At 36.6% G+C, this 24,925-nt stretch overlaps 2 protein-coding genes and 1 pseudogene across 2 annotated transcripts in view; all 3 read right to left on the reverse strand.

Moving 5' to 3' along the window:
• Positions 1-513: 513 nt before the first annotated feature.
• Positions 514-2,680, reverse strand: LOC145237641 (uncharacterized; annotated as a pseudogene).
• Positions 2,681-8,845: 6,165 nt separating this feature from the next.
• LOC145237646 (uncharacterized) lies at positions 8,846-9,475 on the reverse strand. Its single transcript, XM_080100585.1, has one exon. It carries the CDS (start codon positions 9,473-9,475, stop codon positions 8,846-8,848), a length of 630 nt encoding a protein of 209 aa, XP_079956711.1.
• A 6,378-nt stretch (positions 9,476-15,853) lies between these two features.
• LOC145238631 (uncharacterized) overlaps positions 15,854-24,925 on the reverse strand; it is a 29,981-nt gene continuing 20,909 nt past the window's right edge. Inside the window, exons 25-39 of the mRNA XM_080101863.1 lie at positions 24,720-24,917; positions 24,506-24,577; positions 24,234-24,425; positions 23,381-23,452; positions 23,125-23,319; positions 21,222-21,293; positions 20,775-20,966; positions 20,639-20,710; positions 19,722-19,913; positions 19,589-19,660; positions 19,325-19,519; positions 18,983-19,054; positions 17,849-18,043; positions 17,189-17,260; positions 15,854-16,735 (exon numbers count right to left, since the gene is read on the reverse strand). Coding sequence (XP_079957989.1) covers positions 16,559-16,735; positions 17,189-17,260; positions 17,849-18,043; positions 18,983-19,054; positions 19,325-19,519; positions 19,589-19,660; positions 19,722-19,913; positions 20,639-20,710; positions 20,775-20,966; positions 21,222-21,293; positions 23,125-23,319; positions 23,381-23,452; positions 24,234-24,425; positions 24,506-24,577; positions 24,720-24,917 — 2,040 coding nt within the window. The 3' untranslated portion in view covers positions 15,854-16,558. The remainder of the gene's footprint in view (positions 16,736-17,188; positions 17,261-17,848; positions 18,044-18,982; positions 19,055-19,324; positions 19,520-19,588; positions 19,661-19,721; positions 19,914-20,638; positions 20,711-20,774; positions 20,967-21,221; positions 21,294-23,124; positions 23,320-23,380; positions 23,453-24,233; positions 24,426-24,505; positions 24,578-24,719; positions 24,918-24,925) is intronic.

The following is a 24,925-nucleotide window of genomic DNA, read 5'->3' on the forward strand; positions in this document are numbered from 1 at the left end:
ATCATATTTTCTGTCTGACTAGCGAAATAACTGCTGTCGTATAATGCAGGTGAGATTAGGATATAAATTTATTGTTGCTATACATCTCATGTACTTCTACACCCAAAGCTTTGATTGTTAAAGATGACCTGCTATAAAGTATATTTCATTTGCGAAGAGACCCAAAGTGGGGTGGCCAGTTTGTGTGCGGCCCTCGCCTTTTTAAACAGTCAAGTCGGTTTCACAGTCAAGTCATATAGGTGCTGGTTTCACAGTCAAGTCATATTGTTGTATATGATACATGGGAGATAAGGGGGCTTAAAAGATAAAGTTTATAGTAAAAGGAGTTCAACAAAAGCTAGAAATGTACATGAATGCTTTAACAGATCAGAATATGCTTTCTATAATGAAACAGTAACAGCATTTAAAACTATTAAACTTCATTGATACAGTGAAAAGAATTTAGTTTTTTGCAGTAAAAAAATTCACAAAAAGTGTTTTTTAGACACACAGCCACAGGAATGCAAAATAGAATCACTGAATCTGACACCCGGCTTGCTTTTTTTTCTCTTCCTCTTCTTCTTCTTCCTTTTTCTTCTTATCATCATCATCATCACCACCACCACCACCTCCTCCCCCTCCTAGGCCCCCCACTTCTCTATCTTCCCAATGTCGTTTCCATTCCGATTCATATATTTTTACTTCTTCTCGTGGTCTTTCTTCTTCCCATCGTCTTTCTTCCGCTTGTTGTCTCCTTTCTTCTTTTTTACGTCTTTCTTCCTCCCATTCATATCTTCTTTCCTCTTCTTTTTCCTTTTCTTGTCGTATCTACTCTTCTCGTCGTCTTTCTTCTTCTCGTCGTCTTTCTTCTTCTCGTCGTTTGTCTTCTTCTCGTCGTCTTTTTTTTTCTCGTCGTTTTTCTTCTTCTCGTCTTTCTTCTTCTTGTCGTCTTTCTTCCGCTTGTTGTCTCCTTTCCTCTTGTTGTCTTCTTTCTTCCTCTTTGTATCTCATTTCCTCTTCTATCTCCTTTTCTTGTAGTATCTCCTCTTCTCTCAGTCGTTCCCTTTCCACTGTGTTACCTTGTGGCCATCCATACTGCAGAATAAACAGACATCTTAGCAAATTGGTTCTTGTTTCAATATTACATGGCATCAGCAGTAAATGTCTCGAAACCATTTGTGTTGGGCCCTAAGGGTTAGGGGCTCGAAAATATCGAAAATGTCACCCGAAACCAGCTTGCTCACAACAGATTTGCAAAATACGCAAAAAAGCTATCACCACCCGTGCAAACTACATCAAATCTTCTGACGGCACTAGTGTCAATCGGAAATCAAGGTAATATATTGCAGGGAGTCGAACCGGAACTGAACCCAAACCCGTGAACCGGTTTGAGCGGTTTTTTTAATTAAACCCGAACCGAACCCGAACCGTTAATTACGATTTTCTAAAAACCCAAACCGGAGTTGAACCCCATATTTTTTTGGCGTTGGACCCGAAACGGAACCGAACCAGTAAAAAAATGCAGTTTGTTTTATATTTTGTGATTTTGTTCAAAAGAGCGCACTGAAGAATTTGCGAGATAACACTTATAGGGCGTGTCCAAAATAACAGTGTACCAGCAAAATTCCTTTGGAATTAGTTAAAGCCAGGTAGATGATGGGTGGAATTAAATAAAAATGAATAAAAATTTAAACCGGTTTAAAAACCGCAAACCGGTTCGGACCCGATAATTTACCCAAACCGGAACAAAACCTGAACCCGAAAATATACATTTTCAAAAATCCGAACCGATCCCGAACCCTGAAAAACAAAACAAAGTGAACCCGAACCGAACCTTAACCCATATGACAAGCGGTTCGACTCCCTGATATGTTGGACGAAAACCTTGGAACTACATTCCCGACCAACTTTTATTTAAAGAACGCGAGCTGTACATGACTATTTATTACAAGTGTCCTTTGGTTTTGTTTGTACGAGTTTCGATCTACAACACCACATTTATTGGATTATAAATACGGTAATTTAAAATCGGCCTGCAGTCCCGTATGCTCACATTCACAACAACTCACTATGTCTATCATCATGCAACAGTGTAGTGCTAACACTGACCTGTGGCCGCATTAATTGCACGTTTTAATGTTTGTGGTGCGTTGTTTTTATTTATACTTTTAATAACTATTTACTCTCTCCACAGAGATCACATTTATTATGTAACTAGTAGTATAGTTTTGTAGATGTGTTGCTAATTATTGCATTGCTTTTGCCCTGAAACCATTAACCTGCTGCTGTGTGTTTGTCGTAGCAGGAAAATCACACATTGAACCGTCCTTTTGCCATGCATTGGGAAAAATGTTTCATTATTTATTTATTTATTTTTCCTTTTTTAAACAGTTTGCACCATGCTGTTTACTTATTTTTCAAGTAAAATTTAAGTGGCTTAACAAGTAAGTAGATTGACCAACACTATACTAGCTAGAAAGGTGGCTTTCTAATATGTCTCCATTTTATATCCAGTAAGTTACTCCCTTGGGACTTCTTACTGACTTACAGGCACTTATTGGGCTATAAAGGTAACTATTTGGCTGATTAAGGCCGTTTCAAAAATTTTACGTTTTGGGGTCATGTGGGTAAACCGCAAGGAGCTGGCATTAAAATATATTTAAGTAGTTTGGGATTTACGAACACGTTAACTCACCTCCATTTTATGAACAATGGTTCCGTACCTTCTTATATAGCTACCACGCCAACTCTTTGGTGAAGTTATTTCTAATTTATTTTTTTCTGACAAATATGTAATTAGTTTATTTTAAGCAATGATTTGTTTGTTGATTAGCTAGAAAATTAACAAATTCGTAAATGTGTTTGCTGGACAGAGAAACGCACAACAATCACCAAAAAGCATTTAAGTTGTGCTAAACATTTGTTTCACCCGCAATTCTCGTGCAACACAAAACCGTGCAGACAACATTACGAGCCGCCTTAGTTTGACTCAACAGTTTGCATACAGGCAGATATATGGCGGAATATGGTCCTACTAAGTTAGGTATACCTACTTAAGCACAACATTTTTAAGCGTTGTATGCCCACCGAGGACAAAGCAAATCCAAAAAAAGATGTCAAGTATTTTGCTTCAAGAAACAACACAGTATGGTGCTTAAGAAAAAAAGAAAATAATGACGTACAAACTCCTAAACGATTTTCTTATGCTGCGTATCAAGTGTAAAATACAACATAGCTCACCATGCCGCTTGGTTGCCTTGAAACTTGGTCACATGCAAGTTACACTTGTATATGATCCGTAAGTACACGTATAAGCTCTATTATTATCAGTGATATAAAAGGTAGTTTTCCCTGAAATATTCCGACAATAAGCAACAACACAATAAGTTACATAAAAGGGCATATCAGTCACATCCAGTACGGTCCTTATTGGACTTCAATAAAGTTTCGTCTCTAGTATTACACTGATGAAAGTGATACAACAACACTTTCCTTATACATAAATACTTGATTCAAACTGCAAACAGTTTTAATTACTTATGATAGTGGTTCTCAACTAGTTTTATGCCATTGACCAATTTTTACAGCAACGGAACAAGCATTTTAGCTAAAATTTTGATCACTATTCAATATTTAAAATGCAACTATTTTTAATTTACCACAAAATATAGCGGACCACCTAAACGTCACCAGTTGAAAATCAGTTACTTATACAGCTACATCTTAAACCCCACCCTCATTCCCTAACACGGGTGGTTAGCTTCTATAGGTCCCAACTTGACTGGTTCCACCAACGTAGCGCCCTGCAGCTATTTCCGGCCTGGTGAATATTTTAGCGCAATTTTGCTGCTACAATTTTGCCCCGCGAAATAAACTCAGCTCAACTCAATCTGAATTCTCGTTAACCACCGGTTAAATTTTATATTCTAAATTATCACATCCACAACTACCATTCTGAAGACAGATTTATTGTCTGTGCAGGTCAACAAATCTTATATCATTTGAATTTGCGATAAAATTGAAAAAAAAATCCTAATGACGACAACAAACGTTACGTTTCATCTCCTGACTGCAACAATATAATCTACATGGTTGGCAGTTAAGGTCATTTAGGGACAATTTTGTTTTTGCTTCAATGCAAACCACAACCTTCAAAGAACGCCACGTAATTGTTTGGACCAGCGCACGTGAATTGCAACGCAGCTGCCACCATTTTTGCCTCGCCGTGATGAAGTTGGAAAAGATGCACTTTGTTCCTGACCAAATCAATGCGGTGTTTAAAACGTGATTTTTTAGAATAGCTTCTTTTGCAATATATGTTAGTTAATGTAAATCATAGTACACCAGGCTCATTAAAGACGTCATACCGAATTAGCCGATCACCAAGTATTCACCACCATATGGCAAGGCGTAGGCGAGTCTTTCCGGGACTCGCGTTCCACCCACTGAGCTAAACAGGATCAGTGGTGAACCCGCCGAAAGTAGAATCACAATCACTGTTGCCTGCCTTTGTATGCTGCAAAGTTTAGTTAATGTAAACTCCACTGGTAAAAAAAAACTGTACCAGGCGCCGGTTTGACGGTACGTTTGGAGTATTTACCATAAGTGATGTAAACTCCTCGTCAAACCAACTTGATTTGTTGATCTTTTTTAATGGATATATAATATTTTTCATTTTTATATTTTCATTTTATTCCGTCGACCGTGAACTACAGGCAGTTCGGTCATAAAAAAAATGTTTAGGAGATGCGAACGTGATCGCGAAACTGTTTTCTGCCTTTATGCCAAATGGTCGTCGACTCGTCTATTAAGTGTAAACAAGAATACAGTAATATATACATTGTGGTAATCCACAGTCGTTTTTATTACCAACGATTTTATGATGACATGTTTAGCGATTTCAAAAATATCAAGAAAATATACTTTAGGACTACTATTTATCGACTTATAAAGGAATTTAATTGAAAACCTAACTTTTCCTTTTATTAACTATTTGTGCATAAAACTGTTGATTCCTTGGTTGTTTAGTTTCGCTTGTTCATTACCACGTTACATAAAAGAACGAAGGTGTGCGTGTATCAAAAAGCGCTTTATTGTAAAAACAAAGAAATCTGGAAAATGCATATTGTCTGCAGCCCACTAAAAACTTTGAGCATAGTTTAGTTTATCTTTCACGGCATCACCACATTACGACATACAGCAATCCCAGCCACTAATCCTTTTTCAACAGGCATTCATGTAGATTTTTTTCCTATGGAGCAGAGTTCAGGACTCGGGTATTGTGCCGATACATGAGGATTTGTGTGGTTGAAATTACCTTATTATTTATACGATTCAAGTATTTTACTACGACACTGTCATGATGAGTTGTACCAAAATAACATGTACCGAAAAATAATCAAATAATTCAAAGCCAAGTCTTAAACTGACGACTGACGAAAACCAATCTGTAATAAGAAAGCAAGCAATAATAAAAAATACCAAACAAGCGCGCGCTGAAAAATGATGGAATCGCTACAAAACCGATCCCCGGTATTTTCTGTGCTATTCTGAAGTGGTTTCAGGAAGAATTGCCGGAATAAACAATCTGATTCAGTGTATCGCCTTTCTTCTGGCAGTTTATCATTATTCAGGCTTTGTCAGGAAGTGATATATTGCGTTGAAAAGAGGAGTTATCCGACGTCTCAAATGTGCAATGAAATCTAGGTCTTTCCTAACAACGGTTGCGTTTATAAACTTCATGGTTCGCCCTTCAGTTCACTTGCGGAAGGGAATCTCTTGACATTTTAGCTGACTGTGAACTTATTTTTTACAGAATTTTGATAGAGAACTGTTCAACTCTGGCGTCATATGTTTGTTATTACGTCCCAAAGAATTCTGCCAGCGATGATGTGCAATAGATTTTTATTTGCTGTTAAACAAACCTATAAGCCGGCATAAACCCCAACAAAAACATAAAGACCTTTATTCACAACCAAGCAGTTCTATACAAAGCATCGGTACACTTTTGCTTTCTACTTAAAGCTCCATCAAAACACAACAGAAAAACAAAAAAAGTTTGATAAAGCAAAACTCAGCAAGAAACATTCTAGAAAACGGTATTGAAATGTGAAAACAATTAATTGGGCACATTTATATTTGTCTTAAGTGTAACTTCTTGTATTAATGCGCCAAGTCGATAAGTGTTAACCTTGTGACGTAGCCTCTTGTAAACACATTCACAACCCGATTTCTTAACTTTAAGCAATGTTGTAAAATATAAACATCATTTTGTGGTTAAATTGTAAACCCTGTAAGAAAAAAAAAACATTTCAGAAATCTTTTACAACTGGTTCATTGGTAACATTAATCATAGTGATTTTGTTTACTTCTTTAAGTATCATATTTTCTCTCTCTCTCTGGCTAGGCAGATAACTGTTGCATGATGATGAGATTAGGATATAATGTTTATTTTTATGTTATATTTTACATGCACATCTAAACACAAAGCTTTGTTTGTTAATGTTGACCTGGTATAAATTATATTTTTTTTGGAGCAAACATAAGAGACCCAGAGGTGCGTTGCCTGGTTGTGTGTGGCACTCGCCTTTAATATTTACAAACAATCAAGCCGGTTTTAGTAACAATGAAGAAGATTTTTAACTCATATAAGGTCCGCTTTAAAACAATTCATTTGATGCAAAACCATCTAATGTAATGCAGTTTAGTGACTATGCTAAGAAAAACATATGCTTCGTTACAAAACAGGTAAGCAATCAAAACGACGGCATCTACTTTGAAGTTGTGATGTTGATATTTAGATGCTGTGATGTTGTATATGATATATGGGAAATCCGGGGCTTTAAAGATACAGTTTATGGTAAAAGGAGTTCAACAAAGGCAAGAAATGTACACAAGGGTTTTTACAGATCATAATACGCCTTCTATGATAAAATGTAACGGTATTAAAATCTTATATTAAACTTTCATTGTTACAGTGAAAAGAATTTAGTTTTTGTAGTAAAAAAATTCACAAAAAATGTTTTTCAGACACAATGCCACGGGAATGAAAAAGATAATTACTGAATCTTGTAGTGTTTTATTGCCAGGAGCCAAAAGCACAACCGCACAGCATGCGCGCGTAACTAGAATGACCTCCAAGAAGGTGGAGAGGTACAAGAAAGACTACGTAGTAGAAAACCACCCAAGCGTATAAATACGTCACAAATTCACTACATCTTCCCTCTTCAGAAAGATTGTAAATACAAACATAACAATAATAGACAAAACGAAAAATACGTAACACTATTCGCTAAATCGCTGCGGTGCGTGTATAGTCCGACCAGACCGAGTGTGGTATGTTGAACCTTCCAGTGAAGCACTCCGAGCGTCATCATTTCTTTCGACATCTTCTGTGTGAGGGATAATGGGCTCAAACCGAGCCTTGTACAGAAACCGTCGATTTCGCCTGAGCAAATCGTCTTTTTTATCCTTAATGATGTAAGAACGATGCTTGTGAGAGGCTTTGATAACAGTGGCCGGTTCAAGATTTTTGTCACGTCGGTGATAGATTTTGTCTCCAGTTTGAAGTGGTGGAAGTGGTCGAGCACCTCTATCAAAATACTTCTTCTGTTGGTTCCGCCTCTCACGCATATATTGTTGTGCGACTGATACAGGCACAGTCCTTGGCTCTAGATGTCTGGATGTCATAGGTGACAATTCTCTTAATCTTCTCCCCATCAGCAATTGCGCTGGCGAGCCTTCGTTTCCGATCGGCGTATTCCTGTACTGCAAAAAACTTAAATACGGGTCTTCATTAGACTTGAAGGCTTTATCTAACAAACGTTTTACAGTTTGTACAGTTCTCTCGGCCAAACCGTTTGATTGTGGATATAATGGACTCGACGTTTTATGTAATATGTTCCAATTTGTACAAAAATCTTTAAAGTTTTGACTGTTGAACTGCGGACCATTGTCTGATATGATAACCTTCGGAATCCCATGCCTTGAAAATAAAGATTTTAAATGAGAAACTACAGCTGGACTAGTTGTAGTTGTCAACAAAACCACTTCAAAATACTTGCTGTAATAGTCTACTACAACTATATATTCATTTCCATTCCATTGAAATAGGTCCATAGCGACTTGCTCCCATGGCGTCCTAGGTATTTCATGATTGACTAAGGGTTCTTTTGGGTGCTTATTTTGAAACAATTGGCAAACTTTACATTTGGCAATGTAATCGCGGATGCAATTTGTCATTCCGGGCCAGAAATACAAATCTCGTGCTTTTTCTGTACACTTTACAATTCCCATGTGTCCACCATGAATGCGTTTTGTTACAAGTTGTCTCAGAGACGAAGGAACAACGATTCTCTCACCTTTTAACAGGACATCTTCTGTTACAGACAGTTCGTCTCGAAATCCCCAAAAATCACGTGTCTGCTGGGTGCATGAATTTCGCGCGGTGGGCCAACCGTAAAGAATATACCTTTTAAGCATTTGCATACATGGGTCCATCTCAACAGCGCGTTGAATTTCTTTGAGATCATGAATCCCATCTGATGGCAAATCTATAAAATTAACATGCAAATTGTTGTCACATTGGTCCGATTCGTCACTGTTTTGAGGGTGGTTTCGAGATAGGGCATCTGCAATCGGGATATCTTTTCCAGGTTTAAACGAAACAGCAAAATCGTAATCTTGAATCTTTATCATCATTCGCTGCAGTCTAGCAGAGGCTGTCGAAATCGGTTTCTTGAAGATGATTTCCAAAGGCTTGTGATCGGATTCAACTGAAAAATGTCGGCCATATATATATTGATGAAACTTTGCGCACCCAAAAACTATTGCTAGCATTTCCTTTTCAATTTGTGCGTACTTTTGTTCAGTTTCGCTTAATGCTCGGGATGCATACTCGACAGGACCATTGTCTGATATGATAACCTTCGGAATCCCATGCCACTGAAGACCTTTCGTCCTTGTTTAAAGAAGTTAATTGCCTCTGCGCGAATTCGTCTCCCCGAACCACGTCGATGCACTGGTTTAGCGGCATGTCCGGTTCCTGTAACATTCTTTGAACCACTCTATCATTTCTAATGCCACAAATAATGCGATCTCTAATGAGACTGTCTTTAATGTCCCCAAATTCGCAGTTAGCTGCCAACAGCTTTAGCTCGGTTGCATAAGCATCAATTGTTTCATGATCCTCTTTATTTCTTACAAAGAATTTATACCGGTCCATAGCTAGATTTCGTTTAGGTTTGCAATATGCATCGAACTTATCAAGAATTACCTTCGGATTTTTTCTTTCATCATTACTGAGTTCCCATGTATTGTAAATGTCCCGTCCATCCTGACCGATGTAAAGCAAAAGATAACTACATTTCTCCACATTGGATTTTGCCGATAAAGGACCAGAAAAAGTCAGTTCAATCATTTGTCGCCATTTCCGAAAATTCTCGGCAACGTTTCCATTGTGAAAATCCATTTCTTGTTTGTTGCTTGGAAATTCCATTGCAAATCCAACACTTCTGACACCATGTAGTGTTTTTTTGCCAGGAGCCAAAAGCACAACCGCACAGCATGCGCGCGTAACTAGAATGACCTCCAAGAAGGTGGAGAGGTACAAGAAAGACTACGTAGTAGAAAACCACCCAAGCGTATAAATACGTCACAAATTCACTACAAATCTGACACCCGGCTTGGTTTGATTCATTTTCCCATTCTGGTCGTCATTTTTTCATTTCCTCTTCATTTCTTTTTATCCGTTGATATCTTTCGTTCTCTTCTCGTCTTTTGTCATCTTCTTCTCTTCTTTCCCTATCTCTTCGTTCTTTTTCCCATCGTCTCTTTTCCTCTTCTTTTTTTTTCTCTTCCTCTTGATAGTATCTCATACTTTCATATCTTCTTTCCTGTCTTTTTTCCTTTTCTTGTCGCCTTTCCTCTTCTTGTCGCCTTTCCTCTTCTCTGCCTTTCGTTGTTTGTTGTCCCCATCCCTCTGTGTTACCTTGTTGAAAACGATACTGCAGAATAAACAGACAGCTTGGCAAATATGTCACTTGTGTCAGTCTGCAATCCATGCATCATCGGAAAGCCATTTCCGACAGCTTAGGAATGTGGGCTGTACATTTGTTTCTATTGATTCTTTATGCCCTTTATTTTAACTTCAAACCTTAAAGTAAAGTTAAACAAACTAGTGATGCACCAGTTGGCCGAAACATTTCGGCCGAATGTGCCGTTTTTCAACGTTTCGGTTTCGGCCCGAACTTTTTTAAAAATTCAGCCGAAACCGAATTTTTGATTGTGTGAAATTAATGCCCCAAATTGCAATTTTGCCAAGATAAAACATCACAAATTAACTAAATGTTGCATCTAAAAAATACGAGTCATGCTGTCTGCAAAATATTAAAACTTTGCTAAAGCCTACGCATTGTGAAAGTGATTTAAAGTGCCATAAATCAGTTCACTTGCATCAACAACACAAGATTTAAAAAACAGTGTGCACTGTCTGCAGCTTAACACAAGATTTAGTTGAAAACGTCAATCACATAGGGGACTTTAGGTTCGGCCTGATTCGGCCGAATTTATACGACCTCGTGGCCGAATATTCGGTTTCGGCCCGAACCTTTTTAGACGGGTTCGGTGCATCACTAAAAGAAACCACTAATTAAATTGTTGTTTTTGACGAAACTTAAGCCTTGTTGCAAACTATTTGTATTTTGTGTTGCATGAACAGAATAAAAGGTTTTTGGCGTATTATAAACACGTTTACGCGGATTTGATGACATGTTTCAACGTTTAATAGGTTTTACATATTGGCCAAATCTTCGGAAAATTGGGTAAAATTGAAACGGCAAGTATTTTCACGAACGGCGCCTCATACGAATTAGCTAATTATGTGAAACTCACACAAATCATTTCACGCAAAGTCGTATACGTTGCGCTTTCGATTTCTGTGGGTTGACGCTTTAAAAATTACCACTATTACAGCGTTTTTTCCGTTTCGCATGATCGGACTTGTTTTAAACTGTGGTCAGATCGGACCAGTTCGGCAAACCGAGGTTCGATACATCGTTATGAGTACACCGCAAAAGTAATAGGATCTGGCATTAAAATGTATTTACGGATTTGGTGATTTATAAAACACGTAAACTTACCTCCATCTTCTGAAGTTTCAACAATGGGTCCGTACCTGCAAGAACAATTTAACACGTCAATTGTCTAGTGAAGCTATTTTGACTTTCTTTTCGTTTGATATCTAAATACTTCAATGGCTTATCGATCGAAACGTGTTATAGTATTTTAAGAAATAAACCACAAAGTCTGGTAAAAAAAAGTCAAATGTTTGTGAGATCGGTTGACTTTACGTCTTTTTTTGGTTCAGATTGTATTGTGCAAATATTACTGAAAGATTTATAAATTTGACACATGAAAGCTTATTACTAATGAGAACAGACCTGTACTATCTCACTGCGCCTTTGAAAAAAAATTAACATTCATGATTATGTATAAGGTTATGGTAATATTTGATAGTAGTGAGGATCGGGGCTGTGTGAAGTTTGTCGCCGAGTTTCTCTGATTTAAGCAAGTTTTTTTTATTAGAAGAAAGTAGACAAGTATGCGCAAAAATGTTTTTGTTAAAGCGAAAAGGTACACTATAAACTATAAATATATTTCGTGAGCCATTAACAATAACCCAAAGTTTCTCAAATTACTGTTTTGAAACTTTGCTTTGTGTTGTTGCACAAAGAAGCCTTGTGAACAAATGTTTCTGTCAAAAAAAAACAACTATAAAAGACTCCGTGGGTGGCTTGTAAATCCATTGGCTGAAGTTTCCAAGAACACAATGTGTTATTTATGGCGGTTGTTGTGTCGGTTTCAAATATCGGTTCATATTTCTTAATATACGTTGTCACTGTTACACCCCCAGCATCCGGTCATTGTTAAGAGACAGAGTCATTGGTTAAAAACATTCCACGCCCACCTGGTAACTTTGGACAATGACAGAAAGCCTTTCAAGCTTTAAACTTTATTGGGTGGACCGACAATACAGTTTTACTGAGACAAGAACGGAAGGTGGAAAATGGTCCGCACATTACATAATGCGAGATGTTGTTTTTGTTTGCAGCAGAGTTATAAACGGGCCTTAAATTGGAGACCGAACCCAGCCCGAAAGCACAAGCCCAAAACCCGGCCCGAACCCGATTCGTTTTTGAGAAGACATTGAAGCCCCAGACGACAAACACAATAGACAATTGGTCTTAAATATGGCGTTTCAGGGCTGTTTGACATTAGGTCAGGTCCAGCAACTAGCTACTTAGCTGGTTAAATTTGTTTAACAAAACATACTGAGTGTAAAGTCAGGCCCATTATTTGAAGAAACCTAAGCCCGAACCTGGCCCGACTTACAACTCTGGTTCGAGGAGTGTATAAAAGCATGTAACAAAAACCTGTTTCTTGATATTTGAGTAACACTATGTGGTAAACAAAGAAAATCAGCTGACGAGACTGGTTTACCAAGTGAGCATATTATACAACAAACCAACTAACAACGCCTTTGCAGTGGCATTTAAAATTTAAAACGGTTTTGTGGCTCCAAGTGTTTATTTAACCATGTAAAACTGGTCCGAATGGTTTTTTGGTAAAAGCTGGCGACCCCTGCCCTCAGATGTAAAATGGACAAATCCAGTAAGTGTATGAACAAGCAAGTTTAAATATGTCTGGCTTATTTAAGTATCTGGAAGCCGTTGGACTTTTTGAACAGACGAAACGGTACATATGTAATCGATGGGTGAGTGCGAGCGGGTTTTTACATCGGGTTCGAAATTCTATTGTGTATAACATTAGCCTAAAAAATTACATAACTATATGAATAAATAGTAATCCATGTAAGTAAGTCAATATTAAAATTTGCCCCCGCCCTGCAAAACTATCTGCCGTTGACCATGAACTCAAGTTAAATTGCAATCACAGCGAGAGTACTTTGCTGTGCCTGCTGAAGTTATCACCTACATTATGTAAATTATTTTACTGCACCTTAAAACCAAAAACTATTTTACCATGTCTAATAAAACTGTAATATATTGCAACCATTCAAACCAAAATAGAATAATATATTGTTTTAATACTAAAATACATTTGTTAGGTAGGCCTAGAAGCAATAACTTAGTTTACATTAACTTTATTTCTATTCATTACGTCTAGCCTACAACAAAGTAAATAGGCCTACCTGAAGTCACTTCAAAATGCGTGCGTCTGTCGGAAAAGTTCCGTTACAATGAGCTTTGGTTCATCTTGTACCTGTTGGTACAGTTGCTAAGCAACATTAAACTCAACCGGAGGAGGCAGTAGCAAAAAAAGTAAATATAAATACTAAACGCCCTTTCAGTTTTACAAACTGTTGCAAGCAGTTGTGATACATTGTTCTTCTGAAATCTGTTGATATGTAAGTGGCGCAAAAACATGATGCGCCGCGCGCTGAAAAATGCGAAAAACACTGGTTTAAGCTTTTGTCGCAGTGCGGGAGTGGAAATAATTAATGTTGGTAGACTATAGGTGCCAAACATTTTCGTTACTTAGTTACTTCCTATTCCTACTCTTTTTTGTGGAAAACGGTTCAACCTGCTGTGAGGGCTTGCAACGGTTAAACGTTTTATTTTGACCAGCTGTTTTTCAAACTTTGGATAATTTGCTTGCAAATGATTCCGGAATTTTGACATCACCTCGGTTTTCTGTCTGCGCCTCGCATAGTAACTTGATTTTAGTGATCTTATTTATAAACTGAAACCCAGAAAAAAGATTAAAAAAACTAACTTGGTTGTGTCCCCGCTACCATCAGTTACTGCGGGGTGGTCAACTGTCCTGCTCTCTTCAAGCACCTGTTAATTGTTTTCTAACAGCATCTAAACCCGCATTCATTAACGTTTAAATCTGTTTGTAAACGGCAGGGTCAAAAAAATTTAGAACAAATTCAGGTCTAGGGCTTTCATGGGTGTATTAGGACATGAGCATTTGTTACCATTTTAAACAAACTGTTTCACACTTAAAACAACACGAAGTTAGAACCACGTTTTGAAGACTTAAACTAAAACCTAATTTTCAATAGCTGATTTAAACTAGGATATGCGCCAAAATCCTCATATTGATTTTACTGAGGGAAGTTTGACAAGTTGTAATTGTAAGAGCTTTAGGCAGGGGTGTGCAACCACTGAAGGGCCAAATACAATTGGCGTGATTAGATCGCGGGCCGCAACTTTCAATAACACAAGTTGATTTAACTTTGTTGCGTTCCTAAAACCCAAGAATTGAAACATCGGCTTGAACTACATTTAAAAAGTTTTGCGGGCCACACTTAGTTAAAAGTCTAAACGTCCACGCGGGCCGCACCACCTTTATTTAATGGGCGGCATTTTGGCCCTCGAACCGCAGGTTGCACCTCTCTGCTTTAGGGTACACAACTTGTTCGTATTACGGGTACGACAAAATAATTATGTTTCGGGTATTTGTTTCTCACATAAAATGCTGCTTATTAAGTTTATCGCCGTCTTTTAATCCATAGAAGAGCAGCAGAGATAATATTTGTACAACATTTGTACATTTGATTGGATGAACTGGATAGGTCAACGTAAAAACTCGCAGTAGCCAGGTTTGCTAATTTCCGGTAGGTGGTGCACGCACATATTTGAACTTATTTTGAACTTAAAACCTTTGTGAGAAAAAAAAAACCTTTGTGAGAATAGGCTACATGTCATAGCGTACCAGTGTTTACATTCTGCATGTTTCTGCTGTAAACAGATAACTTTGCTTGGTCATGTTTAAATTATTGGGGATATTATTTTCTTTGCATCATTCCTAATTTACTACCATAACTAGAAAGGTGACTTTCCTACATACTGCCAATTTATGTATTCTTTTATGTAGGCGGGATGCGGGCGTTTTTCGTACAATGTCCAAGCGTAAATGCTAAAAAGCGGGTATAATAACAAACATGAAGATTTTACATACATTAAAGACCTGAGAAACACTGCTCTACAGCCTGTCTCCCACTTTAACTATAAAATGTATGTTTAATGAATCAGGATAAAGGTGAATTAAATAAAAGGTAAAAAAAATTGGCACCAAAAAATTTTGGTTTTCAACACTTTTGTGGTCAAATTTGTAAACTGTGGCCAGGACAAAATTTTAATAGACTGTCAGTTGGGCGATATTGTTATAAAAGTTGTGCTGTAAAACTCAGGTAATTAACCTGCTGGCTCCCTAAAATTGGGCAAATTTGTAAAAGTGCCAGGTTGGTTAAAATTTTAACAGTTTGTAAAACATACCAATGTTTAGAGTTGAGCTTCGCAAAAATCCTATCACCTTTTTTAACTGTCCCAGAACTGCTTCACATGTGGCAAAACACTATGATCTGTTTTGAAACATTAATGTATTTCCTATGCTCCTTTTATATTGGGTCCAATATTAGGCATGACCTTTTACAACCTTAGTTGTTTCTACATACAGAAACCCATGGGAACATACAACGTTGAAAATAATGCATTTCAAGAGATAACCATCAGAAGTTTGGTGTTGTAAGGTAAAACACAGTGATCAGTAGTGGACTTAAGTAATCATGCTATGTAAAGTGCACACTATGCAAATCACATTTATTGTTTATTACAGGATCTTTCACGTAAATAGTAGGCATCTTATGTCGACATCTTCTGTGATGCCCTTACGGGTGAAATATATATCGTTAAATAACATTTGTTGATTGATTCTGATTAGGAAGCGCTGTTGCTTCGTCAATTATTCTTACTATGCAAATCTAATTCAATTTAGACATAGTTTCAAGTTTGTCCTAAGAAAGTGTAAATAGTGGCACAATAGAGCAAAACACAACAATCAAAAGCTATATCTACCATTTAAATATTCTATATTTCTGCTTAATATAGTAAAGGAAACCAGCGCATAAACAGGAGGAAATGCGTGCATCGATAAACAAACACCATGTTTAAAGAATGCTCTAAAAACCAATATAACTCAAATCTTTCTATATATCGAAAAAACGTAAATGAAATTTATTTTAACAATTATTATGACGAGCTATAAAACCCGTTATTTGTCGTTATTCGAAATGCTTTTGCACCCGAGAATGCAAGCGTTGTTATAAACATTGTGCACGAAAATATGATGGCCGCTACACCAGCGACATAACGGGCTAGTGAGGTACATGGGGCTAAAAAGTTGAAGGTTGACACAACAATCGAAACATAAAAAAATACCCCATTGTAAAGGATAAATACTGGGGTTATCAAGACAAACGAAAAAGTATAATGTGTAAGTTTCATCAACATCCATCAAATATTTCATGGCAAAACGAAGAAGAAACAACAAATCGGGTAAAATCAATATGCATCTCCTTCATAAAAGGGGACCCATAATTGACAACTATAGTAAACAACTAGATTTTTTCCAATTATCAATATATGTTAATTAAATAAGTTGTAAAACAAAAGGCGGTTTTGGTTCGTAAAGTCCTAAGAGTGATTATGTATGCAAATAGTGTTTAATAAATATTACACATCACAAGGGCCACTGCCGCAGAAATCAATGTGATTTACAAGGTTTTGTAGCAATTGTCATATTCCTCTTGAAGTGCCTCCAACAACCTACACTCATCTTTTTCACCATTGCTGTGGTCTCTTATTATTTCGGTATACTCTGCTACGAGTTGCTTATTCACTCGATCCAATTCTGATCTCTTTCCACTTCTAAACCATTTTTGATATACCGCCTAAAGACAAAAAAATAAAATAAAAGGTTCGCAACGTTAAACTTCAGTTTGTGTACACCAGTGGTTTTCAAACTTTATTTTTCAAAACGGTGAATGTGTATTTTAGCAAAATAAAATTTAATTGCAGAATTTTAGCTTATTATGCAAAATTGCGCATAACAATGATCCAAAGACAGTTTCTGACATCACAAACAAGACAAAATACATTACGATTGTACGCGAACGATTGCATTTTTGACAGATGTCATGCAATAAAAGCTATTGTTTAGTATTGGAGACAGCCGAACTTTAATTCTACTGTTTTATAACATTTCTAGCTTATCCAGTGGCACGAAATGACGCCAAATAAAATTATAAAAGTACGTCAACCTTTTCGCGGACCCTGCAAATTTGCCTCACGGACCCCTAAAGGACCGCGGACCCCAGTTTGGGAACCGCTGGTCTACACCATACCTGGGAGACCTGCGTAGCATATTTCGTTTTGAAATCAGCAATTACAGTGGTAACTTTCTGCTCTTTTTCTTTCTGAAAAAAGCAAACGAAACAAATTATCTCGATTTATTTGTCTAATGTGCACTCAACGTTAAAATACTAAAGCAGTGCAGGACATAAAATAACTATAAAGGTTGCTTAGAGGGCCAACGTGGACATATTAAATAACGAAGGAAAAATTAGTGGAAAGCGTTAAGCCGAAATTTAAAACCTCTTGCCCACACAATTTTTACTTCGTTATGTTTAACAAAAAAATAAAATATTTCGTTTAATGAACTCTGGCAAGGATTTCGGCAAAACGTAGTTTAATTTTCGCTTAAAAGAAAGTTTAGCCTAAATTGTGCATAACCTGAGTATTGTTACGAGAATTTATTTTATGTCACAGAAAATTTATTTATTTATTTTTAATTTATTTTATAATTTTTGATGATTATTTTTGGAAACTCGATTATTGGAAAATAAGAGTAGCTAAACCATTTGAAGTATTGTCGGGGACCAACGTCGCAGGCCGTAGTTTGAGGGGCCCTGCATTAAACCAAAAATGCCAATTATTCAAATACCAACAGTTTAATTTGTTTTTTTTTAATAATTGGTATGCATTTAGCATTTGACATTACGTACAATAAGTTTTCCAATTTTTTCCTGGCATTCTTTTTTAATTTTCTCCAGCTCCTGCCAGGTTCTTTGGTGGTGCTTTGAAGTGTCGTATTTTACATCGAGCGATTGTAAATACGCTTGAAACGTTTCCATGGCTTCCGATCCAGCGTTAGCTATCATTCGATCTGCCTCTTCCTTGCTGGTTTGCTTCACGTCAAACTAGCAACAGAAAAAAAAGTGCTAACCATCCAGCCACCCCCCTGAAGGTGTCTTCCCACATCCTGTTTTTACTTTTTTTCGTTAAAGTTTATCAATGCACTTTTGGCAGAAATCTTTGGTGGATTTGGATAAACCTTTCACAGATGGTAGAAACAGTTATGTACATGTATAAATGTACTATACGAGCAATCGAACACAGCATGTGGGTTGTGGCTACGTGAGCGGTAAATAACTACCTGATGACGTCAGAAGCATTACTGGTGTTGCTTTAAATAATCTGGACGGCATCTGGAGTTTTAATGACTATGTTTGGGTCATCGTGGTCGGCAGTTGAGTAGTTTGGGTGTACCACCCCAATGCAATTACCAAACATGCCCCCTAAAATGGATCAAAAGGCCCTAGATCAAGGATGACAATAGGCTACGGTATCTCGTTACTGATATTAAGATGGGTCTTGCCTGAGCAAGCTGCTCCACTACATAAGGCCACCATTCGAAATTTTTGGTTTATGTTTCATTAACGAAGGGTTCTTAGAGCGATATTAAATGTGTAGGTATATTTTCTAATTATATTTTTTAATTTTTTTTTCGAAATCATAGGAATGGAATTACTAGTTTATCGATGTCGTGGTTAGTTTTTTGCATTTTCTATTATTTGATCCAGGTTAAGCGGTATTTTCGTTTGTATTAAATTCAGCCGAAGAGCGTGTAAGCCCGCCTTTCAGCAAATATCAGACAACTGACCTCATAAATATAGAGCATTGACATAATTAAAATGACAGACAAATACACATATTTGTAAACTGACGCCCTGCTTGGTTTACTTCAACGGCATTGTGGTAACATAAAGTGATAAACAATGTAAGTTTTAGGAAATTTCGAAGCTGCACTTGCAAACAACCATTTAAATGTGCTGAGCTACGCTTTTAGTATATTTTACCTTTGACAATTCATCCCTGACATGTTTAATTGCCGCCTCTGTTGCTTCTCGGATACATCTCTGTTTAGTTTCCTAAACACATGTTTGATGTTTTTTAAAATTGTTTAAAAAATTCACCCATTTTAAGCAGGTAGCAGGGTAAATACTGGGGCTATTAAGTCAAACAAAACAAATGGCACATCTACAAGACTATATCTATCATATGTAAAATCAAACATTTCATGCCAAAAGTGCATGAACAAACTTCATTGGAGAAAAAACAACAACAACAACAACAACACAGAGTGAAATCAAGATGTGCCCTGTAAGGGAAGGGGACAACCACTAATCATACTTTTTTACCGTTTGATTATTGACTTCTTCAATCACATCTTTCTTTAACCTAAACAAGGCCGACTTTGTATCTTGTTGATATTTTCGAACATCAAACTTCATTCTCATTTTCCCAATTTCTTTCTCAAATATATCCATGGCCTCTGTCATAGCGTCCGATGCTTTGTATCGGGCAGTGGCAACATCGACTTGGTCATTAAGAATCTGCAAAAATAATTAAAGCGTAAACAGATTCTTCCCTACCTATCTGACAAATTGTTTATAAATTGCAACCTTTGTTTTCTCTAATTTCATGAGTGTAATAGCTTGATTGCCTACGAGTTCTGCGTAAGTTTCAATATGTTTCTGCAAAATGAGAAAAAACAATTTTAAATTAGTTTAAAAACTTCACGTGCAGTGAAAAAACCTGATTTTTGAGGTTTTCATGTTTGATTTTTGTGACCGATTTTTCTAAATTCTTTTCAAGATTACTCCGAACTGGCTCAACAAGGTGTTCTGGTAATGCATGGACGCTCGCTTGAAACGATTGAAGTACCATGCGTTTTTCTTTCTTAATACGTTTTTCCAACTCTTCGTGGTGGAGATATTGTTCATACACCTGCAAAATAATATATTATAGACGGTGCAAATAGTTTCAAACTACAATAATGGCGTTCTATTACTGGCGGTATTTTATAACCTAAATGTTCAAAAACACATACAGATCCCCGCATTAGTGCATTGCAAAATGTTAGCACGTTCTTTCAGGCGCAATATGGTTAGAAGAAGGAAAACATCGTAAAAAAGCACAAAACGCATTTGCCTAAGTTAAAATATTTTTTAAAATACTATATACGGATCTGTTCATAAGTTTAATGAGGAAAATAACGGCCCAAATTGACGACATGCTTAACTATTTACAAGATTTGGCAAATGCTCATGCCATCATCAGTGATATGAAGGCCGCATTAGTTACACCCGTTTATATACACTTGAGTCGCATGAAGGATAATAATGAGGTGCGAAACTAGCGTCGCGTAAAAAAACTATAGATAAAAAGGTGTGCGACAATGACATTAAGTTGTAGCAAGGTGTAAACCACCTGCTTGTGTGCCAAGTATGGGGAACAGGTGCAGACCAAAACCGCTACAATATAAAATATATTTATCAAGCATTGTGCATTTTTTTGCAAATTTCAGGAGTTTGGTATTACCTAACACAGTTGATTCAAATAGGTGCGTTGCTAAATTTACATGAATTTATCGCAGTTAATTAAGTCGCATAATTTCTACTTTTCAAGAAGAAACAAAAACAATATTTAAGTCCAAAGTTTTCCTCACGCACATCTTCAAATGATTCATTGAAAGTTGAAATTGCCAAGTGTTCACTTTCCTTCAATCTGATCTCCAACTCTTTCTGTAAAACAAACTCAAGTGAAAACTGCAACTAACGATTATTAAACCAGGCTACAAAAACTTACCAGATTCTGATTATTCAAACCCAGTACATGCAAAAAATCGGTTTTGAGATTATTTTCAAGACGCTCTTGCTCTGCCTTGAAACAATCAAGAAGATTTTCTGGTATGTTTTTATTAAACTCCTGCAGTATTTGTTTTTTTAACTCATCGCAAAAGTTTAAATACTCCTTGTTGGGAAGGACCTTTTGCAGTTTCTACAATAAAGTATACATTTGTGCTGTAATTCCTTTAAATTTTCTTTGTCCGGCCACAGACACAAGCTCCCTGGTACAGTGGTGACCACTGCAACATTAGATGTGCACGGTATAACAACACATTGTTTTATGTGTAACATAAATTTGTTTATGCACTGTGAATGTGCTGAAATGTGCACGTGCGCAATTTGGAAAAATACAATACGTGACATCATTTAAATAAGGCTACATTACCAAAACATACTTGTCATTTACCTCTTGTAGTTGCCTTGTGCACGAATTCAGTAGTTCGGTTGCTCGCTCTTTTATTTGATATTCGGCTAGTTTCTGAAAAAAAATACAATCTGGTAGCATTTTGTTGTTTCTTGTAATTATTTCGGTTGTAAATGTGGTATATTCAGGTTTGTTTTCCTTTCATTGCGATGTTTGATATTTTCATATTAATATGAGTCTACATCCCTTTGGTTCACACGCAGTTGCAAAAACATGAACTTATGTGAATTGGTTAGGGTACAAAAATGGTGCGATTATTTTTAGATTCACAAGGAAAAGTTAGTACAAAGCACCAACCCAAGCTATAAAGGTTTTGTCCATATTTTTTCATCGTTTTGTTGTCATATCTTTACAAAAGTAGTAAAAACGAAAGGTAAAAACTTCCAATCATCTGAGAATTTAATCACTGGCTTTGACTTCGATATTGCTATCCAAGGCCAGTTTTAAAACATTTTTTTAACCAAATCCACTACGAATACTATAATTAAGAAGCAATTTTGCAGTAAAGGTTTAAACAACAAAGCAAAATGATCGTCTAATGACCTTTTAACACGGTTTTTAAAAACACAAAACCGTTAGTGTTAAACAATAACGTTTGCCTAATTTATGCATTGCTCAAGTATTGTTTCTCAAGTTTATTTGTCAAAATAAAGAAGCTGCGTTGTGACAAAAAATATCGTTCTCAACGGTAGAGCTACTAACACCGTAATCCAAATGACAACCAAAAGTCGATAGGTTATATCTCCAAAAATGCTAGCTATCAGGGTCGGGGTAAGGTATTAGCATTTAAAATTCAATAAAACTAACCCAAAAAATTAGTTTCTAATGTAAAAGTTTTAAAAACTTATTTCCCAACCCAACCCATTTATAGCTGCTAAATAAAAAGTTCAGCTCTTTTCGCCCCCTTGTGAAAGCGAATCTCCCGAGGTTGTCATTTGAGTTACGGTGTTAGTACCTCTACCGTTCTCCACAGTAGTTTGCGATTCCTACAAGTTGACCTTCAGTAACTCCTTGTCATGCAGTGAACAAGCTGACAATGACAGTTTAAAGACAATTTATCACAGCTGACGGATGCGTCTAGTTCATTTACCGTCAGTTAATCACCAATGTTTGCTTGACATGTACGAAACCAAAGTACGGAGTTTAAATCACGTCTTAGGTCCCACAATGACTCAATCAATAGTACTGCAAAATTTCAGCCCAATCCGCCAACGTTTAAAATTTCGACCACTAGAGGTGTTTTGAGAAACAACCGCTAATGTTTCTGACGTCATAGGGAAAATGTCCATTTTAGGGGGCTAGCGGGGTAAATACTGGGGTTATCAACAAAAGAAAGTGGGATGCACATCGAAATAACTATATCTACAATCTGTGTAAATTTCAGCCAAATCCATCTAACATTTGATGGAAAAACGAGTCGGACAAACAAAACAAAACAATTTGAGTAAAATCACTGGGTGTAAAGGTAATCCTTTGGCCAATTGAGCCAAAATTTTTAGTTCCCGAACAATGACCCACTACAAACAATTGTTTAAAATTTCAGCACAGTAGGACCGACAAACCTAAACACGCATATTTGGAAGTGTGAAAAATGGGTGAATCCAATTAAAAATTTACAAAATTATTAAGAATATCTTACATTGCACCAACCAACGAAGCATAAAACTCCAGATGATTATACTTATTTGAACACAACAAAATTAAACTGGAAAAATTAGCGTTAGACAAAGAGAAAAACGGAGGAAAAAATATGCATCCTATTGAGAGAAGGGAACCCGAGAAATCGGTGACGAATAAAAATTAAAAAAAAAATTGTATAATAACAGGGCAAGTCGCCTTGTAATGCAAAATTTAGCACAGGTTGGTGTCTTTTAAATTTATTTACCTTGTAGTTTTTGTTTTCTTTAAACATTGTAATCCACTCAGATTCAATTGTTTTTGCAAGATCCCCTTCGAAGTCCCTAAATTCATACAACTGCTGACCAGAAGCCTTGGTCTTAAAATTATCTAAAGCAGCTTTCTTAGTTCTGTTGTGTTCCTCTATAAGCCGTTGAATGTCAACGTATCCTCTCGAACAAACCTTGAAAAAAGTTTATATTTGCGCACCTGAAAAGACACTAGTAGAGTAAAGGTCAAATTACCAGCTGCATTTTCATCTGGTAAGATTGCAACGATTCCTGTAGATGTTGAGCTGCCAAACGTTTTCCTATTACCTAAAGACATTCCTAAGGTTGATTTTGTTGCTTAAACAACGTGACCTACTACTGAGGTGAAACTGATACAGGTATTACCGAGCCTATCAACTGACTGCACTCTAATTGACCGGCCAAATACTATTTTAAAAAAACCAAAAGGGTGGCTTAGCACATTTTGTTGTTGCACATACACAATAACCTGTTTTGAAACATTATTATATTTCCTATGCTTATTTTGTATTGGGTCCCATATTAGTCATCGTCTTTTATAACCTTTGTCGTTTCTGCAGGCAAAAACTCATGGGTCCCCACACATGTAAAGTTGAAAATAATGCAATTCAAGAGATAACCATGAGAAAGTCGGGTGTTGTAAGGTAAAACACAGTGATCGGCACTGGGCTTAAATAATAATACTATGTAGAATACAAACTACAAAATTAGATTCACCCCAGATATTGTTCCAAGTATGTCCGATTTAACTGTCTTTTTTAAAGAAACGATTTAAAAAAAGAAACGATTGAGTAAATAGTGACATAATGGGGTAAAACAAAAAATGGACACCAATGAATAGCAAATTTAAGCTGTCCAATTTTCATTCAATTCGAACATTGTTAAAAAAGTCACCCATTTTCGGGGCCAGCTGATTAGGTTATGGTGCTACAGGGCAAAACACAACAATTAAAGTCTTGAAATAGTATGTTTAATAACATGAACAAAACGTTCCTATTTTACAAACAAACATGAGATGAAACCTTCATATTCATCGTGTTTCATAAGAAGATTTGCCAACCTATGCTACCTGTTTGTTCTTGTTTGCCTCAAGAATTTCCATTTTGATTAGTTGTATGCGTTTCACCAACTCCACTTTTTGCTTTTCTTTGAGTTTGCTATCTTTTACGGAGATAGAATTGTCAAAATGATGTTGGGCTAGTTCTAATGCGAACTCGTGGAACTCCTCAAACTGATCATCAGAAACGGCCTTCTTCAATCTCTAAACAATTACATTTTTCGGCAAAAACAGTCAAATTGTTTGTAATAAAATTTCTTCAGGAAATGGGGTCCTATAATTACCCCTGACATGTATTGGGAGTACATCTGTACGCACGTTCCAAGCAAGTTGGACATTTTTTCTTCCAGGAATTCCTGCAAATATTGTTTATTAAATAACACCATAATCACAAAATCATTTTAGGCCCTTAGAAAAACTTAGCTCTGTATCTAAACCTTGATGTCGCCGCCTAAAATCACACCTTTTTCATTTAATATACAACTTTAAAGTACAAACTTTTTGCCGCACTAGTTGAAGCGAATTGTGGTTATATTGTTTCATAATTTCAGCTTTCAACTCGTTCCGGCATTCATCTTTCTGTGCATCAAGATGTTGATTTTTTTCAACTGATTTCTCAAATTCTGCCAGAGCTTCATTCAAGGCCTCTTTGTGTTTTTCCTCGTGTTCACTTTGATTGGTTTCATCCTGTATTACCTGAATCA

This window comes from Phallusia mammillata, chromosome 7 (assembly GCF_965637545.1).
Source record: "Phallusia mammillata chromosome 7, kaPhaMamm4.hap1.1, whole genome shotgun sequence".
NCBI lineage: Eukaryota > Metazoa > Chordata > Ascidiacea > Phlebobranchia > Ascidiidae > Phallusia > Phallusia mammillata.